The sequence below is a fragment of the Gymnodraco acuticeps genome, unplaced genomic scaffold (genome assembly GCF_902827175.1).
Source record: "Gymnodraco acuticeps unplaced genomic scaffold, fGymAcu1.1, whole genome shotgun sequence".
In the NCBI taxonomy this organism is placed as follows: Eukaryota; Metazoa; Chordata; class Actinopteri; order Perciformes; family Bathydraconidae; genus Gymnodraco; species Gymnodraco acuticeps.
In genome coordinates, this window is record NW_022992312.1 from 227,775 (window position 1) to 248,753 (window position 20,979).

At 40.1% G+C, this 20,979-nt stretch overlaps 1 protein-coding gene across 1 annotated transcript in view; it reads left to right on the forward strand.

The window, feature by feature from the left end:
* Positions 1 to 19,927, forward strand: part of ranbp9 (RAN binding protein 9) — a 35,314-nt gene extending 15,387 nt beyond the window's left edge. Inside the window, 10 exon segments of the mRNA XM_034208296.1 lie at positions 3,528 to 3,712; positions 7,043 to 7,155; positions 7,632 to 7,740; positions 8,829 to 8,971; positions 11,495 to 11,588; positions 11,590 to 11,643; positions 12,917 to 13,035; positions 13,981 to 14,132; positions 15,815 to 15,926; positions 16,343 to 19,927. Of these exon segments, the coding sequence (XP_034064187.1) occupies positions 3,528 to 3,712; positions 7,043 to 7,155; positions 7,632 to 7,740; positions 8,829 to 8,971; positions 11,495 to 11,588; positions 11,590 to 11,643; positions 12,917 to 13,035; positions 13,981 to 14,132; positions 15,815 to 15,926; positions 16,343 to 16,473 (1,212 nt within the window). The 3' untranslated portion in view covers positions 16,474 to 19,927.
* The last annotated feature ends 1,052 nt before the right edge of the window (positions 19,928 to 20,979 follow it).

Consider the following 20,979-nt stretch of genomic DNA (forward strand, 5'->3'; position numbering starts at 1 on the left):
GTTTATCCGGATTTTCATTTCAATTCCTTTCTTTTTTTAAACAAATTTCCATCCTTAAATCTTTGCATGAAAGAAACGTTTGTGTTTTTTTTTTAATTGATCAACTCTGGCAAGCTTCAGTATTTGTCATAATACCCTCTTTGGAGTGCTTAGGATTTATCATGTCCAACTAAACAAGCGATTTTAAACAAGGGTTTTTTAGGTCCAGAAAAAAAGGAAAACAGTTTAAAATGTGCTTTTAATCTTCTTAAAATGTTGGCCATAAAAGTCCAATTGTTTTACATATTATTAAGTAACTGAACTAATGAAAGCCTATATATTTAATATGATGTTTTGTGTTGCAACAGGACACAACTTGTGTTGCTTTGTGCTGTTGTGGCTTGTCATCAGCTCCCATGCTTCATTATGAGAAACACTCCCACGCCAAAAGGAAATTCATTCTAATGGGATTCATGCATGCATTAACGGCGTCGAGATGTGAGAGGAGACGCTTGTTTTGTAAAGTTTATTTTCCTCCTCTCGTCTTGCAAATTAAAACGAGTCCGGGAAGAAGCAGAAAATAAGAGTCTTATCCACAACAATAATCCATTGAGCAGAACACAGTGTTGGCAGAGGGCCAGACATTCATGCTTCTGCAGAGAAGTGCGTCACCTCCACACAGCTGACGTTTCTGGTTATTGAACCGGGACAAAGGCGACTCTAGAGACACACACAACTTTTGTACTTTTACAACTATTTATTCGCTAACCCTTATAGACATGTACAGCTTCTGCTCTGGGTTATAGAGGGGCTATCTGACCAACATTAAGCAATACAAATGTTTTTTTTTATTGTATCTTTGTGGCTAAAATAAGCTTAACTGCTGCCCCAATCCAGAGCAGTACAGTTTTTATATGTAGTGTCTCTACTTTAAAGAGTCCTCTCCTGCTGATGTTCAGGTGTATATCAGTATGTAGTGTCTCTACTTTAAAGAGTCCTCTCCTGCTGATGTTCAGGTGTATATCAGTATGTAGTGTCTCTACTTTAAAGAGTCCTCTCCTGCTGATGTTCAGGTGTATATCAGTATGTAGTGTCTCTACTTTAAAGAGTCCTCTCCTGCTGATGTTCAGGTGTATATCAGTATGTAGTGTCTCTACTTTAAAGAGTCCTCTCCTGCTGATGTTCAGGTTAATATCGTATGTAGTGTCTCTACTTTAAAGAGTCCTCTCCTGCTGATGTTCAGGTGTATATCAGTATGTAGTGTCTCTACTTTAAAGAGTCCTCCTCCTGGCTGATGTTCAGGTGTATATCAGTATGTAGTGTCTCTACTTTAAAGAGTCCTCTCCTGCTGATGTTCAGGTGTATATCAGTATGTAGTGTCTCTACTTTAAAGAGTCCCTCTCCTGCTGATGTTCAGGTGTATATCAGTATGTAGTGGTCCTCTACTTAAAGAGTCCTCTCCTGCTGATGTTCAGGTGTATATCAGTATGTAGTGTCTCTACTTTAAAGAGTCCTCTCCTGCTGATGTTCAGTGTATATCAGTATGTAGTGTCTCTACTTTAAAGAGTCCTCTCCTGCTGATGTTCAGGTGTATATCAGTATGCAGTGTCTCTACTTTAAAGAGTCCTCTCCTGATGATGTTCAGGTGTATATCAGTATGTAGTGTCTCTACTTTAAAGAGTCCTCTCCTGCTGATGTTCAGGTGTATATCAGTATGTAGTGTCTCTACTTTAAAGAGTCCTCTCCTGCTGATGTTCAGGTGTATATCAGTATGTAGTGTCTCTGCTTTAAAGAGTCTTCTCCTGCTGATGTTCAGGTGTATATCAGTATGTAGTGTCTCTACTTTAAAGAGTCCTCTCCTGCTGATGTTCAGGTGTATATCAGTATGTAGTGTCTCTACTTTAAAGAGTCCTCTCCTGCTGATGTTCAGGTGTATATCAGTATGTAGTGTCTCTACTTTAAAGAGTCCTCTCCTGCTGATGTTCAGGTGTATATCAGTATGTAGTGTCTCTACTTTAAAGAGTCCTCTCCTGCTGATGTTCAGGTGTATATCAGTATGTAGTGTCTCTAATTTAAATAGTCCTCTCCTGCTGATGTTCAGGTGTATATCAGTATGTAGTGTATCTACTTTAAAGAGTCCTCTCCTGCTGATGTTCAGGTGTATATCAGTATGTAGTGTCTCTACTTTAAAGAGTCCTCTCCTGCTGATGTTCAGGTGTATATCAGTATGTAGTGTCTCTACTTTAATGAGTCCTCTCCCTCTGATGTTCAGGTGTATATCAGTATGTAGTGTCTCTAATTTAAAGAGTCCTCTCCTGCTGATGTTCAGGTGTATATCAGTATGTAGTGTCTCTACTTTAAAGAGTCCTCTCCTGCTGATGTTCAGGTGTATACAGTATGTAGAGTCTCTACTTTAAAGAGTCCCTCCTTGCTGATGTTCATGTGTATATCAGTATGTAGTGTTTTCTACTTTAAAGAGGCCTCTCCTCTCCTGCTGATGTTCAGGTGTATATCAGTATGTAGTGTATCTACTTTAAAGAGTCCTCTCCTGCTGATGTTCAGGTGTATATCAGTATGTAGTGTCTCTACTTTAAAGATCCTCTCCTGCTGATGTTCAGGTGTATATCAGTATGTAGTGTCTCTACTTTAAAGAGTCCCTCTTCCTGCTGATGTTCAGGGTGTATATCAGTATGTAGTGTCTCTGCTTAAAGAGTCTTCTCCTGCTGATGTTCAGGTGTATATCAGTATGTAGTGTCTCTACTTTAAAGAGTCCTCTCCTGCTGATGTTCAGGTGTATATCAGTATGTAGTGTCTCTACTTTAAAGAGTCCTCTCCTGCTGATGTTCAGGTGTATATCAGTATGTAGTGTCTCTACTTTTAAAGAGTCCTCTCCTGCTGATGTTCAGGTGTATATCAGTATGTAGTGTCTCTACTTTAAAGAGTCCTCTCCTGCTGATGTTCAGGTGTATATCAGTATGTAGTGTCTCTACTTTAAAGAGACCTCTCCTGCTGATGTTCAGGTGTATATCAGTATGTAGTGTCTTACTGTGACATGTGGCATGTCAGGTGTAATGTTCAAAACGCTCTTATTTATTTCTGAACCAGAGCCCGGTCGTCTCTGATTGGTTAGCTGGCCGGCTCTGTTGTGATTGGTCAACCGCTTAGAGATGTCCTTCCCCTTAGCATCACGTACAATGTGTTGGAGCGTTAGCCAATAGAAGAGTGAGTGTTACATAGTGATGTCAGTGATGTGTACATGCACACAAACCTATAGAATACATAAAAGCAGAGGGAAAGCAGGATAGGATTTCTCAAGTAAATAAAAAAAAAAAATCAGCCACATTCTAGATATTCTATTTATTTATTTTGCGATTATTTACCTTTACAGTTGTATAAGGTTCTTCTTGGGCAGTTAAAATCAAAAGTACAATGTGTTTGAGCGCTAGCCAATAGAAGCGCGAGTGGTCCACCGTGATGTCACTATGTAAACAATGGAGGTGTTTTCCAGGTGGCTTAACCCTGTACTCTCTCATTTCTCTCTGCTGCAGCCGAACTTGTACCCGACCGTGGGTCTCCAGACTCCAGGGGAGGTGGTGGACGCAAACTTCGGGCAGCACCCCTTTGTGTTCGACATCGAGGACTACATGCGCGAATGGAGGACGAAAATCCAGGCGCAGATCGACCGCTTCCCCATCGGAGAGCGAGAGGGCGAGTGGCAGTCCATGATCCAGAAGTAAGATGATTTTAAAAGTTAATTATTGTGGTGTAACCCGAAACACTTTTAGACCTTATTTCAGACCAATGTCGTAGCAACTCGGGTCGCATTCACACCAGCCTTGTTTAGTCTGGTTGAATCGAAGCCTGGTTTGTTTGGATCGGTCTGAGACCTCTGAAGTGAACCTAGAAGAGGTGGTCTCGGACCGCTTGCTAGTGAACTCTGGAGCGGTTCATCGCTGGTGTGAACGCAGTCCGCACCAAAACACAGGAAGCGTAGTATTTACGAGTCACAAGAACGCGGATATCTTCAAAATCTTTAGCGAAAGAGTGAAGCAGAATGAAGTGTTGAACAGTGAAGTAAAAGTTCTCCGTCAACTACACATAAAAGTCAGAGCCACCTGTCGTCGGTGAAGCCTCCTCCTGACTGCAGAACATCTCATTATGTGTTATAATGTTTTTTATTGCACGTCGTCTGATTATATAATCATATGCGCCGTCTGCTAGAGTCTGTTGATCTGCTCTCCAGATTAACAGCAGCATGAAAGTAACCTGCCGATGCTCCATGGCGGAGGCTCCGGTAGAAATTGCCGGGTTTTGCGTTTTTACCCCCTTGATGTCTGACCAATGGGTGAACAGCATTTCCGTGCACATGACTTGTGTTTAAAGTTTATAGTCCGTTTTAGTTTTGCCGTGTGAACGCAAACCGAACCTTCTGAAAAAGAAAACAATGTAACAAACTAGCAGACGATTAGGAGTGACCTTAAAATCAGCTGCTGTCTAGAGAAAATGATGAGTGAGGCAAAGAAACACAATATCGATATAAAGTCTTTTAAGATATTTTCTTTTAACACTTGCAAGCATGACGACTCCTCCTGAGTGCTCTGTGTGACAGACTCTCTTATAGGGAAACATCAAAGATCATTCTCCTGACAGCACAACATTTGGGCCCAGGTGGATCACAATAAGCAAAACTCACACCCTACAAAGAACAGTTTGGTGTCGTAGCTTCCCCCCAGAGCAAACGTCTTCCTTTCCTGTAGTGTCATAAAACCCTTCATCTTACCCTCGTGAACACAGACCACATGTTCTCAGACATAAGGATTTAAAACACTTGAAAGGATACTACTTAAGTTACATTTCATTAGGGTTACCCTGCATTAAGCTTTAATATCATGATTGCCATAACATTTACAACCAAAAACACATTCAGAAAATCAGTGACCTCCACACAAGGGAACAGGAAGGGCTAACATGCTGACTCATTCCTGCACCACTCTATTTAGTAGGAGGTCTTGACGCCAACAGTAACATTATGAAAACTGTAACAAAATGAGTTTTATTTCTATTTTAAAACCCATTTTAACCGACTACTACAGCAAACCTATAGTGGATTTACAATTTTTGAGCACTTACCATGACTTAAAACTGTATTCAGGGCAGTTTTACTAGCAATGCTGAATTTAATAATGAGTTAAAAGGAAGTTGTGGACACTTTAGGTGACAGGGAACCAGTGCTGATATGATGGAGAGTCGTGATCCAGAAGTGAAAGCTGTGGCACTTTGTCTCTCTTCATGCTGATGGGATTAGCCCTCTGTTGCTATGATGAATGGTCCCGAATGGATTTAATCTCCGTTTGATGGGGATTGGAGGGTGGAGGGAGCCGTCGCCTTTTATCCTTACTGCGTGGGATTGAAAACAGGAAGTTGGCATGCTTGCGTCCCATTGGTTGGATGTGTTATTGTCTCTGCAGAAGATTTGTGGTCATCGTGTTCCTGCAGCTCTGCAAACACGTCACGAGGCGATTTTGAGGGAGAGAGAGAGAAAGTGCAAATATTACACTGGCTCTCATCCTTTTTTAAAGCACTGTTTCATTGTGGGTCATCTTAGTACTGATGGAGGGGTGGCTTCATCATTTTCACATGAAAAAGTCAGCATACTTGGACACATTAAACGGATATTTTACACACATTCTTGAAGCATGATTCTGGTATACAACTTATTTTTCTTCTTTTAGTGACCTTCTATTTCTGTTATGAAAATATTTGTTTCATAAAGTTAATTCCTCAAATTCATGCAATCAGAGAAATTGGAAACAAGCGACATTTTTGCAATGGACATAAAAAACCGTGAATTTAAAGACAAGTTATGACCAAATCTGTCCGTTGTTAAACTTGGTGAACAAACAAACTTCCTGGTTGGACGCTTTGTAGTTGTGTGCAGACTTTTCTAAATAATGCAAGGAGTTTTTATCAGATATTTAATAAACGGATTTAGATAGACTAACATTTTTGCTCCTCGTTGGTTGAAAGTGTCCTTGCTCGTTTTTATAGTTTTTTTCGCTTTGTTTTTAAGCAATGAAAATATAAGTCTCTGTCGATGTCACTTTAGAAAATATTCTAAGATCTTAAATGGGAATCATTTCAGCAGTGGGTATTATATATACATTTAATAAAACAAAATACTAATACTTGGACTTTGTTGACATCATTTGACATTTCCTGTACTTTCTTGAGTTCCGAGACAAGAATTGTTCATGAAGTTAAATGACATCTGATCGTGTGATGAAAGTTAAAGGTGGGGTGGGTAATTCACTTCAGAAACACTTTTTGTTATATTCCATGGAATGCTCTTAACATCCCGATAGCAATGAATACATTAAATGCTTTGACAACAAATACATAAAGAAATGTCATCTGTGGAAGCAGTAGCACTGTAAAAAGCACGAGGGCTGTACCCGATTATTCGTTCGTTGGAGTATTATTCGGGTTTCAATTTCGTTATTCGTTTTTTTTCCCGTTTTTTGCAGTATCAGTATCCACGTAAGAGCTTGTGCCTCTTCGGGGGGTGCTAACACTTAACCATAAACGTTATCGTTTACTGCCTCCGTCTTTATATGTAGATATTACTTTTCTCCGTTAATCTCCGTCACGTTGTTTCCATAGCAACAACAACTTCCTATCAACTGCGCTAACTCTCCTTCCAAATAAAAGCATGTCCATAAATAGGAAGCCAAGCCAAATTACACTTAAGACATATACAACTGCAACGAAAGTAACAAACTGGATGGCCTACCTGCCTGTCAGCCTTCCATCTGTGCACAAACTTATCTCGTGCCCTCATTGGTCATGTGCGCGTCCGTGTGTGTTGGAGGAGGGGCTCTGTGAGGAAGTCTGAAGGAAGAGGCAGATTGTTTTCGGCTGCGTATTTTCAAATTCTAGCGCACTCGAGCTGGTTTCTCCATTCTTACCTACCCTACCTTTAATAAATGCTCGTATCTGTTGAGTGTAAAACGCTCTTAATGATTCCTCCCTTGCTGTGTCTAATCCCTGAGTCTTGTCTCCTCAGGATGGTGGCTTCCTACCTGGTTCATCACAGCTACTGCGCCACGGCTGAAGCTTTCGCTAAATCCACAGACCAGGCCGTGCACGAGGAGCTGGCCTCCATCAAAAACAGACAGAGTGAGTCCTCATGAATGATGCTTCTAACGGGTTGAACAAAGGAACCAGAAACATTCTCTATCAAAAGGAAGTTGAAAGCTTCACCGCTAACGGTTACACTTGTCGTGTCAAATGATCATATAATCAATTAAAACATATAGTCTTGTACTCTGTTAACTTGTGTTTTAAGTGTTTAACAGAGTAGACAGATGTTAAGGATTTACATTTCAGGAGAGCACAAGGAAGAGTAAAGGGGGTTTGATGATGGGATGGAGGAGCAGCTGTTTCCTCATGAATATATAGAGAGACTGTCAGCAGAACTTCTGTGTCCTCTGAGGAGGAAGCTGCTCTGTTCCTGCATTCGAGATCCATTTCACTTGAAATGGATCTCGAAATGTTGAGAAATATCCTCACTAAATAAAAACATGTCTGCACAGCACACACAGTACAAGACAATGTTTTAAGTCTCACCTCTGATGCTCCCTGTCGCCGTGCAGAGATCCAGAAGCTGGTGTTGTCGGGCAGAATGGGCGAGGCCATCGAGACCACCACGCAGCTGTACCCCACCCTGCTGGAGAGGAACCCCGACCTGCTCTTCATGCTCAAGTACGACCCCCCGCTGACTCAAAATGTTGTTGTTCTTCACATTTGATTGAACCAAATCACCGATTATATATTGTATACTCCTGTTGTTACTGGAAGATCATCAGGAGCCTGTTATTACTTCAGGCAAACTAAAATATTGACGGTTTTTCAACAAATTCCTGAAGATTATCGTTCAAAAAGTTAACGGTGCACTTCTTGTGGCATCTTTGGCTTTTATCGAAACTCATGAATACTTTAAAGCGGTGATTGTGATTTAAGCATCAACATTGAAAACTGATATTTAAAGAAATGAGGAAAATAAAGTTAAAGGTGGGGTCGGTCATTTTGGAGAAACCAGCTCGAGTGCGCTAGAATTTGAAAATACACAGCCGGAGAAAATGTGCCACTTCCTTACAGAGCCCCTCCCCCAACACACACGAACGCACACATGACCAATGAGGGCACGAGATCAGTGTGTGCCCAGATGGAAGGCTGACAGGCAGGTAGGCCGTCCAGTTACTTTAGATGATTGGTCGTGCTTTTTACAGCGCCACGGCTTCCAGAGGTGACATTTGTTTATTGTCAAAGCACTTCAGATATTCATTGCTATCGGGACGTTAAGAGCATTCCATGGAATATAACAAGTGTATATCGAGCCGGTTTCTCAAACTTACCTACCCCACCTTTAACTTAATGAATCTTGCAAGGGGAGATTAAGTTATTTTACCGCTGTTATATACCGTATTTAGTTTCTTCTATAACCTGACCTGTCTATAAACCATAATATTCAGATTAATTAATGACTTTTTTCTGTTTTCTCTCCTTCCTTTCATTCTTTTCCATCTGTTGTATTTCTTTTTGGGATGTGTTGCACGGTAGGTTCATGTTAGGACCACAGGTTATTCTAGGTCTCGAGAGCAGAGAAGAGAGAAGAGATAGAGGATCTATTCTATAGAGCTCTCTCTCTCTCGCTCTCTATCTCTATCATCTTCTCTCATCGTCTCTCTCTCTCTCTCTCTCTTCTTCTCGTCTATCCTTCTCATCTGCTCTCTCTCTCTCTCTCTCTCTCTCTCTCTCTCTCTCTCTCTCCCTTCCCTTCTCCCCCTCAGAGTGAGACAGTTCATAGAGATGGTGAATGGGACGGACAGTGAGGTGAGATGTCTGGGGGGTCGCAGCCCAAAGTCTCAGGACATTTACCCCGCCTCCCCCCGGCCCTTCAGCCCGAGCCACAAAGCCAGCGGCTCCCTGCCAGGTACACGGAAACATACATATATATATTCTTCTCCATGTTACACAGTGACAACGATTAGCTTTTTACAGCCGAGTTTCTGTATGTGGAAAAGTGTTTAGTTTGAGCAGCTTGAACACTAATGCTATCTGTGCACTGCATGAAGAGTTATCTTTAGGTCATTAGTTTATCACAGTCTTCTATTTGTGTTTCAGAACGGACAATTTGCACTTTAGTTCATCATGTGAACTTTAGTTCATCATGTGAACTTTAGTTCATCATGTGAACTTTAGTTCATCATGTGAACTTTAGTTCATCATGTGAACTTTAGTTCATCATGTGAACTTTAGTTCATCATGTGAACTTTAGTTCATCATGAGAACTTTAGTTCATCATGAGAACTTTAGTTCATCATGAGAACTTTCGTTCATCATGAGAACTTTAGTTCATCATGAGAACTTTAGTTCATCATGAACACTTTAGTTCATCATGAGAACTTTAGTTCATCATGTGAACTTTAGTTCATCATGTGAACTTTAGTTCATCATGAGAACTTTAGTTCATCATGAGAACTTTAGTTCATCATGTGAACTTTAGTTCATCATGTGAACTTTAGTTCATCATGTGAACTTTAGTTCATCATGAGAACTTTAGTTCATCATGAGAACTTTAGTTCATCATGTGAACTTTAGTTCTTCATGTGAACTTTAGTTCATCATGTGAACTTTAGTTCTTCATGTGAACTTTAGTTCATCATGTGAACTTTAGTTCTTCATGAACACTTTAGTTCATCATGAACACTTTAGTTCATCATGAGAACTTTAGTTCATCATGTGAACTTTAGTTCATCATGTGAACTTTAGTTCATCATGTGAACTTTAGTTCATCATGAGAACTTTAGTTCATCATGAGAACTTTAGTTCATCATGAACACTTTAGTTCATCATGAGAACTTTAGTTCATCATGTGAACTTTAGTTCATCATGTGAACTTTAGTTCATCATGTGAACTTTAGTTCATCATGAGAACTTTAGTTCATCATGAGAACTTTAGTTCATCATGTGAACTTTAGTTCTTCATGTGAACTTTAGTTCATCATGTGAACTTTAGTTCATCATGTGAACTTTAGTTCATCATGTGAACTTTAGTTCATCATGTGAACACTTTAGTTCATCATGAACACTTTAGTTCATCATGTGAACTTTAGTTCATCATGTGAACTTTAGTTCATCATGTGAACTTTAGTTCATCATGTGAACTTTAGTTCTTCATGTGAACTTTAGTTCTTCATGTGAACTTTAGTTCATCATGAACACTTTAGTTCATCATGTGAACTTTAGTTCATCATGAACACTTTAGTTCATCATGTGAACTTTAGTTCATCATGAGAACTTTAGTTCATCATGAGAACTTTTAGTTCATCATGAGAACTTTAGTTCATCATGTGAACTTTAGTTCATCATGAGAACTTTAGTTCATCATGAGAACTTTAGTTCTTCGTGAACACTTTAGTTCTTCGTGAACACTTTAGTTCTTCGTGAACACTTTAGTTCTTCGTGAACACTTTAGTTCATCGTGAACACTTTAGTTCTTCGTGAACACTTTAGTTCATCGTGAACACTTTAGTTCTTCGTGAACACTTTAGTTCATCGTGAACACTTTAGTTCATCGTGAACACTTTAGTTCTTTGTGAACACTTTAGTTCTTCGTGAACACTTTAGTTCTTCGTGAACACTTTAGTTCTTCGTGAACACTTTAGTTCTTCGTGAACACTTTAGTTCATCGTGAACACTTTAGTTCATCGTGAACACTTTAGTTCTTCGTGAACACTTTAGTTCATCGTGAACACTTTAGTTCTTCGTGAACACTTTAGTTCTTCGTGAACACTTTAGTTCTTCGTGAACACTTTAGTTCTTCATGTGAATGTGCCAGATGTTTCCATGGCAGGTTGATGGCATTATAAGAGCACATAGGATAAGAGAGAAACAACACAGTGACACAGATCAGTCCCTAAAATGCAAGTAGCATCAACAATACTTGACTGTTATTATTTCCATGATTTTAGAAGTCAAGCACAATTTAATAATAAAGTTTAGCCACAAATAAAATAAAACGTTACCAGTGTTTCACCGTTTCACGGTTAGGCGTCACAAATTCATTCTTTGCTGTAAATAGAGCTGTACCTTTTTAAAATAGGAACCACATGAATCTGGTTTAGTTGCGGAGGTCATTAGTATAAGCAGAGCCTTCTTTATATCAATCAAATCAGTGAAAACTTTATTTATATAGAACCTTTCTTACACAAAAAGGTTAGTGATGGTAGGCTTCACAAAACTAAAACAGTCCATAGACAAAGCATAGAACACGTGACTTTGTGATTGAAAAAAACATTAAATAGCAATAGAAGTAAGACAGGACTTAATAAAACGAGAATAACATTTAATTAAAAGTCAAATAACTGCCTCTTTTTGTTGTTTGTATTTTGTGGCTGTTGAGAAATGAAAATAAAAGTAACATTTTCAACATGTCCCTCTCTGTTGTGTTCAGGGTCCGACAGTACCTGCTGTAATGGAGTGACGTCCAATAAGAGCCACAGCACCCCCCCCCACAGTCACAAGCCCTGCCCCCCCGCCTCACCCCCCCCCTCCGTCTGACGTCAGTCTCAACGGGAGCCACAGCCAGACGCCCCTCACCAGGTACTGAACACACACACACACACACACACACACACACACACACACACACACACACACACACACACACACACACACACACTCCCTCTTAATGTGCTTATTCATGCTGTATTGTAATTAAACCCCTCAGACACTGCAACGCCCACACAGGAAACTTGAATCCACATTCACTTCAAGGGTATAAATCTACATAAATATATTACTGTGAGAAACAAGAATACTTTAAATCTGACTGACTCTAAACTCTGCAGATATTCTGAGAGGATAAACTCCTATATATGATAATGTAGGAAAACTGCTGTAGTCTACAAGAGGTAGGTAGGTAGGTAGGTAGGTAGGTAGGTGGGTAGGTAGGTAGGTGGATGGGTAGGTAGGTAGGTGGATGGATAGGTAGGTGGATGGATAGGTAGGTAGGTGGATGGATAGGTAGATGGATAGGTAGGTAGGTAGGTAGGTGGATGGATAGGTAGGTAGGTAGGTGGATGGATAGGTAGATGGATAGGTAGGTAGGTAGGTGGATAGGTAGGTAGGTGGATGGATGGATAGGTAGATGGATAGGTAGGTAGGTAGGTGGATGGGTAGGTAGGTAGGTAGGTAGATGGATAGGTAGGTAGGTAGGTAGATGGATAGGTAGGTAGGTAGATAGATAGGTAGCAGTACTGTATTGATCCCAATTTAGGAAATGATCCTGTTAGCAACAGCAGCAGGTTTTCGTGGCACGGAACAGAAAAAAGACACGGTAAATATATGGAAATCAACAATTTAAATGTATATCGACAGAATCTAAGATTACTCAATATAACATGTTAGGAAATACGTTGGAATACATTATAATATAACGGCTAAAGCTTAAATACAAACAAAGGATGCTGTATAAATGAGACTATTCTACAAAGCATGTCAATGCAAAGAGATAGCATGTGAGTTTAATATAATACTGACCAAAGATCTCCTTCCAAACAACAGGCTTAAGTTGCACAAACAATATAACCGGCCACCCTTTATACAGGTAAGTGAGAAGCTGCATCATTAGGAAATGTTGGGTAACTTAATACAACTATTTCTCAGTTAGTAAAACTTCAAATACTTACATTCAACACAAAAAGGAACACCTAGGCGTGAGTTGTTGACTTCAAACATGTCTGCTGGAAAGTTTTCGACATGAGATGTTACTCATGGTTTTAATCCTCAGCGACGCTATGATATCCCACTCATCCTTCCTTTATTAGGGTTAGTAGTGATCTGTAGCCCATAGCAACCCTCTGTCTGTCCTCAGTAGCGATGTGGACATGGAGGTGGACCACGTCTCCAACGGAGTCACAGAGTCGTCCTCCAACGGGTTCCTCAACGGCTCCAAACACGTGACCGAGCCCGACGAGTGTGAGGCAGACATGGGTACGGAAAGTGTGTGTGTGTGTGTGTGTGTGTGTGTGTGTGTGTGTGTGTGTGTGTGTGTGTGTGTGTGTCAGCATGGATACACGCATCAATAATGCTGGGTAAATATGCCACTGGTAAGGAAAGGTACGTTTATGTATAAAGCACATTTTAGCCAATACAACAACATTAAAAGCAATTGCTACGCTACTGTCTGTTACTGTTTGTTTTGTTGCTTTCTACTGTAAGACATGTGTTTGTTTAGTAAATCTGCTAACGAGCCCTCTCTGTTTTTGATTTATTCACCAACATCTTTTGCAAATCAGTCTCCTCTTTCGCTTTGTCTCCCGGTTATTTCATCTGTTGTTACTTCCCTTTTACTCTATAGCGTGATTTTAGGTATCTCTGAATCTCAACAGAACTTCCTTCAAAATGTATTTTAACACATATTTAGACTCAAACGGATATTGTGCTTCTTGCATTTTGGATATTAGACAGAACCATATTCACATTTGTTTTAATCATGCAGCTTTATTACCCTCGCGCTCCAAGTGCCTGTGCCCTCTCTAAAGCATAGACATGGCAGTGTACGATAACAATTAAAAGACTAGAAATAAACATTCCTACATTTAAACATCTCAATAGAAATAAAATAGCATTACAAAAATAAATGTATAAAATATACATGTGGTGTTTATATACAGCCCTACTACCTTATATTATAAGCGCTCCATCTAAATGACTGCTGTATATGTTCCCTGTTGAATGTCTCGATAGCTATTATTATGTATACATTTTTTTTGTTATACCCCTGGAAATAATTACTGCACTTTATTCTTACATAGGTTTGTATGCTGCTGCGTGTATTTGTTGTTGTGATGTTTTTGTTTTGATGGCACCTTTTTAAAAGGGAGAAGCTTTCCTTTCTTTCATTGTTTAAGGACATTAAATGATTCTATTCTGCAGAGGTGGAGTCAGCTCAGTCGAAGAGGCAGCTGTGCGGCGGCAGCCAGGCGGCGATCGAGAGGATGATCCACTTCGGCCGCGAGCTGCAGAGCATGAGCGAACATCTGCGCCGCGAGTGTGGGAAGAGCTCCACCAACAAGAAGATGCTGAAGGTAAAGGAATCGCTCGGTGCAACACGATCTGTTTGTGTCAGGACTGTCTTTAACGTTTCATTATACACTTTAAAACGGGTGCTTTTCTTACTGATACACGGCAAGCTATAATATGTTGAAAAGCATTCTGAAGAAACCTAAACAACCTTAACTGAAATAGAGGTACAGTGTTATTAGTATGACTCGATTCAGGTGGCGATAGCATGAATACAAAAATATATAAAAACTGAAGCAGCAGAGACTGAGATATTCGGACAAAATAAATTCTCATAATTTTTGTTCAAAGCAACTCAACAAAATCATATTTGTATTTAAAGGTCACCTATCATGCTATGTGTAGGCAATAGCATAGGTCTCAGATATATATATATATATATATATATATATATAAAAAACATGTCTATGAAGTGTCACCCATTCTAGCCATGCCCCATACCCCTCTATTTCACTTCCTGTTTCTAAAGTGCTGATTTGGGAATAAAGCTTTAAAAAAATTAAAATTGATAACAAAAAATAAAGAAGGAGGGTCTGAGCTCATGCGGGACCCGGCAGCTACTGTCTAAACTAAATGCTGCCGTGATGAAACGCCATATCATGGATCATCAAGGATTCTCTCTGAAACAGTTTGGAGCTCAAAGGCTTTCTCTCTTGCCGGTTATACCACAAGGTGAGTTCCTTTTTACTTCCTGCTTCTTCACACACATGCTCTGCAGTACAGGTTAGCTCTGAGTGTTAGCGATGCTAATGTAAACACCGACCATATTACGTCCAAAACAGTCGGGCATTGTTTCTGATAGCAACGTTTCTGATTGGGCCGTGGGTCCACATTTCAGATATTACGTCATATCGGACGCAAATCTGGATCAGCTCCGTTGTTCCCCGTTTTTAGAGATTTGGGTACGGAGGAAAAGAGAGAGGGTTTTATTCCCTGACGCTGCGTGAGTTCCCCGACACACCGGGGACACATGTTGATGGAGAGGAGACATCAAAAAGTGCATTTTGCATGATAATCTGAAAATAATCTGGACATAATCCATCCTCAAACTGCGACTTGGCACTTAAACGCTTCAGTTTTTGTACAAATGAAGCGTAAGTAATAAGATGGACCTTTATTAATCCCTGTGGGGAAATTCAGTAATTTGTCTACAAGTTAGTTTTAGAGGTGATGGCAGTAGCATTTTGGACTCGACAAGGCTCTTAATGCTAAGCTAAGCTAACCAGCCGCTTATGGTAACTTCAAACTTGGTGTCCAGACATGTGTTCGGTACAAACCCTCTCAAATATTTCAAAGCAAGAAAGCGCGTAAGCCTGTTTCCCCAAGATGTTGAACTGTTCTTTAAATTGTAACGCGCTGTAACGACACCAAACTAACCAGTTGTTCTTCAAGAAGATCTCACATGTTGACCTCCCTATATCTACTGATATCAGAATCAGGTTTATCACCAGGTAGGTTGACGCGTACGAGGAATTTGACTTGATGTCGTGGTGCAAACATAAAAATGTAATTTAAAAAAAATAAAAAAAACACAGAACTATTTTAAGAACACTATAATAACACTAAAAAATAAGAAGAAATATAGTAAAATTAAGCAGTAATTACATTGAAATAGAATGGAATAAAATATGTGTAGTAATAAAACAGATATCTTCAACATATCTGTATTTTGTGTGTCCTGCTGCAGGATGCCTTCAGCCTGCTGGCGTACTCGGACCCCTGGAGCAGCCCGGTGGGTTTCCAGCTGGACGCCATCCAGAGAGAGCCCGTCTGCTCCACCCTCAACAGTGCAATACTAGGTACGTAGCCATTATCAAAGACCCCCATCACCCCAGCAACAAACTGTTCTGTGTGCTGCTTCAGGACGGAAACCACCAGACTCAGACAGCTTCATCCCACAGGCCGTGATGCTGCGTTCACACGGGACGCGCCCGGTGTGAACGCAGCATCAGACTGTTGAACACCTGAAGTTTTGAAAGAACATCCATCTGTTTACAACTTACACATTATTTATCTAATATATCATATTCCAATCACTTGTATATAGACTCTCCTTCCACTATTTCTATTCTATTTGTATTGTATTTACTATTTTATCTGTGTTATTGTGTTGCTCTGTTGGAGCTGTAGTACCTTTACTAAAATAGAATATTTGAGTACTTCTTACCTTCAGTCCTGACGTTATTGTTGTTGTTGTTCCCTCCTCTTCCTCCAGAGACTCACAACCTGCCGAAGCAGCCCCCCCTCGCCCAGGCGGTGGGTCAGGCGGCGCAGTGCCTCTCCATCATGGCACGCACCGGCACCGGATCCTGCGCCTTCGCCTCTGTGGACGATTACCTGCACTAGCCCCATGCTTAAACACAACACACACACACACACACACACACTCTGAGGAACTGTCCAGAAACGCCTCCTTCCACCTCCTCCATCAGTGAAGTCGTATTAACGCTCCGATTAAAAAAAGTAGGCGAAAGTTCACTCGCTTCTGCTCACCGCTGAGGACCAGGAGACGTTTCTGGGCAGGTGTTTTAGATTGCTAACACATCGTACATTTAAAAAAACAAAAACATCCCTTTCCATCGTAAATATGAGAAAAAAACCCTCGCAAACAAACCCCTCTTTCCCCTCCTCCTCCAGTCCTGCAAGGCTGCGTCTTTCTGACTGACGGTGTGAAGACGCTATTAAAAGGGTAGCCGACTTGAAAAATAACTCTGTATACAAACCGACCGACAGACTGACAAAAAAAGAAACCCCTGGTCAAACATAAGTAGAAAAAACAAGTAGAAAACCGACGAGTGGTCCCTGTAAACCAGGTACACACACACACACACACACACACACGCCACAGGCTGATGCTGAAAACAGGACGGAAAATACATCTCCAATTTATCTCCGGTCAACTTAAGGCTCCATTAAGGATAGCCTAAATCCCCCCTTTCTCCCCCTTTCACCCCCTTTCTCCCCCTTTCACACCTCCACTCACTTCAGGACATTATCGGAGATTTGTGTGGCGCATGTGGACTCGGGACTTTGACGAAGCCGGAGAGAATCTGCAGTCTGAACTCCCTGTTTTTAATAATCTGTTTTTGTTTTCATGAGCAAATTTGCGGGGATGGGGGGGATGGTTACCTGGCTCTTGTTTTAGGTTTTTCCAGGTTTACAAGGCATCGGCGCAGACTATTATTATTATTATTCTTAATTATCATTATATTAATTATTGTTACTTGCATTCACAGTATATTTGTTGAGCGCCAGCAAGAGCAAGTTCCAGTTACTATAATAAAGGTCCCGATCCCATCGATCACCAGTGTGTACATGTTAACGTTTATATATGAATTTAACAAATGGAATTATATCAATAGAGTGAGATATTTAGTTATCAAATGAAAGGAAATCGTTTGAAAAAAAAAAACCCAATCCTTTAATGCTTTGTACCGACATCAGTGACTCCTGAAGCGTCGAGTTCTTATGTCGCTTGTTTTCTTTTGTCCAGGGTTCCTATGCAGGGGAACGATTATACATCTGACCATTTCAAGGTCTTTACGATGATTACATGTTAGATCATGGAAAACAAACTTAAACTAAATATATATAGATATCTGGAACTTTAATTTCACATATTTTGTTTCTAGCCGTAAAGTAATGTCTTTACCACAGCCTAGCTACATTTGGTAAAACCCTCTAAACTTTTCTGGGTTTTTCTGAGAAGTCGACCCTGTGCAGGAACCCTGACCTCTGACCCCCGTTAAACCCCCCGCTGCACAGCAGGTTTGATGCAAACGTTGTTAATCTTTATTTTCGTATCGATGTCTATGGTAAACCCCTTATCCCACAAATAACTCAAGAGCCAAACATGTCCCTCATGGTTTTAGAATCGGCCGACAGACCTCTCGATTACAGGTGGACTCGTTTTATTTTGTATTAAAAAAAACGCTTCAGACTCGAACGCCGGGAAACACAAGCGACGGCGAAACTGAGCTGCGATGAAGTGCGCCTCTCAATGAGCTTTGGGTCACTTTTACAGAGGGAAAGATAACGAGACTGCAGCAACGTTCACGCTACTTTATTTTACAAAAAAGGAAGTATTTTTGGGTTTATTTGTGGAAACCGTTTTAAGCGGAAAGAGTGGACTTTTTTAATGACAACAAAGAGACGGCATAGCAACTTCTGTGGTGCGAAGAGATCAAAACCCTGTAGAGTTAACGCCCCTAAATGTTTATAAGAGTTTATTTTTTCTCCCCGGTTCAACACGTGTTCAAGCTGTGTTTCCCCTGTTGACATTTTGGGTGACTCGTTGCATTTGAAAAAAGCGGAAGCTAGCAGGCTAGGCTAATTAGCCAAACCCAGAGGAACAGAGCCAGGCTTGGAGGCCAATTTCCGTAGTGGCCAAACCAGACCTACATCTGAGGAGACATCTTTTTAATCAACATTAACACTCAAGTAGCCCTCATCTAAACCATAAGGTCCAGACAAGTTTTAAAATGCACTTCTATCCAAGTCCGTTCTCTGTTCATTCAAACGAGGAGATGCTTGTGCGCCTGCTCTATGGGCCCATAGATGCGCCAATGAGCAACACCTCCAACACGGTATCCATTTCTCTTTAGTTAATCGTGGCTAAAGCTAGTTAGCTCATGAAGTTAGCCGCCCCCACACATTCGATCTTTGTCCAGCATTTTATGAAGGAGGACATCTTGTTTTTATCATCTATAAATCCAAATCAAACACCAAGGGGATATATGTGCTGAGTTATTAGCCGACATTTCTGTTATTTCTGGTTTGGGTCAATGTTGGGTAGCAAAAGTAAAATGTCTTTGTTTTCAGTTTGTCAGATAATAAACCTCAACCTTGTTTGAATGCTAGTTTGATCTCTCGTAGCATTTTGCTGATAAACAAGTTATAATTGATATAGCTCCAGTTGAAATGGAGTGGTGCAGCAATTGAGATTTGTGTAAGTTATCCTCTTCCTGTTTCCCTCCACAAACAGCCAATGGGATTTCTCTATTGGATTTGGAATATTGCAGAAAATAATATCTGCAGCAAATAAACGTTTATGATAGCTAACGTTAGGCTATAAAGGAACTACAGCACGGTCACATGACTTTACGTATCACCGCTAAGCTAAAGGTGGCTAATGTTGGGCGTGATGACGTTTAGTCCTCTCATTTAGACACTTGTTACAACCACTGCTTACGTATTTATTGTGGTCAAATAAAAATCTCTAGCCCATTGACTTACAGAGGGAACAGGAAGTGCTAACTCATTCCTGCACCACTCGTTCAGGAATGAAAGGCCCTAAAGTTGGCTTATCGTCCCTCAGAGGAAAGCTTTCTCTTCTCTCTAGCTTTTCAGTTTTGTTACAGAGTCCTTGCGTTTCTAAAAGCATCGACGGGGAAAATAAAACAATAAAAAACCTTCAGTATTGTCAACACCACATTTACAAAAATAAAGAACCAAATACTTCGGGAAGGGTCTCTGGAGGAACCGAGCTTTTCTGTCCCTTGGTTTCTCTTCGTTTGTTTTTCGGATCGCAAGCAGTCACGGCATCGTTTAGAAAACTTCTTAGACAAAGTGTCTGTCATTTTCTGAGTACGGTCTGAACCCTATGCATGCCATAGTAAAGTGGTGGTAAGATCAAGTTAGATGTCGCTATTCTTTTTTGTTTCTCCGCTGGTTAACGGTGTGTAAGGAAGATGTCAACCAGTAAGTTGTCCACTGCTGACTGTGTGTCCATTTGGAGAAAAAAAAAGTGCAATTTGTGTGAGGGTGAAAAGATTTATATTAAAAAAATGACAAACGATGATTGACGAGTCTGGATGCTGCATGACGCCCAGAGAGGGAACGGTTTTATCCTGTTTGACAAGAAACTACCTTTTAAAAAAAGGTGATTTGATTCTAATAACACTTACACACACTACAACAACTCTAAATCTTGCCCAGTATATGTGTCTAATATCTAGTCAGAATGTGTCTCTCTCTACACCTGATATAAGACGTAACTTCAGAAGCAACACTGCAGTGAGATATCGGGTCTTGTTTTTAGACAAAACATGTTATTTTGAATCGTATCTCAGATGAAATGCATATTTATTAGAAAATCACCAACATCAGAAAACTTTTGAGCATTTGTGGATTATTTTGTAACACAGCATTTCCTGATTCTGGTCAAATATAGTTAAATGAGTTCTCCAGATAATTACAAGATGTGATTTATCTAAATATCCCTTCTTACTTCAAGGAATCTCACTAAGCTAATGTTCATTCGTTCTATTGGCAGGCGTTTGAACTTATTTCAAGTGAAAACACCTTGTTTTTATTATTGTTTAACTTGTTTTGGAGCAGCATTTGTTAACAGTGCATAACCCTCAAAGGAAAAGTCCACCTATAAAATCTGCACCCTCTTAATAACTGACCAAACATATGGTCTATAAGCCTATTTAAATTAATGGTTCATCTGTGAGTCTGTAATGGAGAAAAAACGTAAAAATAACGTTTCCAGAATCAGTTGTGACGTGAAAACCTGGACAATATTACATTCTTAAGCCGAAAACTAACATTTGAGTTCCAAAAAACTACAAGCAACTTAAAATTAAATGAATAACTCCTTTTAATTTGCTTATTTTCAACAATATATGCATTTTATGGGGCATGTTATTGTTAAAAAATAAGGTTATTTGTGTTATATGGACAAACTGCACCCTCTTAATAACTGGCCAAACATAGAAATAAGCCTATAATTTAAATTAGTGGTTACTCTGAGTCTATTGGGAAAAAAACGTTGGCAGAATTAGTTGTGACTTGAAAACCTGGACAATATTACATTTTAAGGCCAAAAGTAACACTTTAGTACCACAC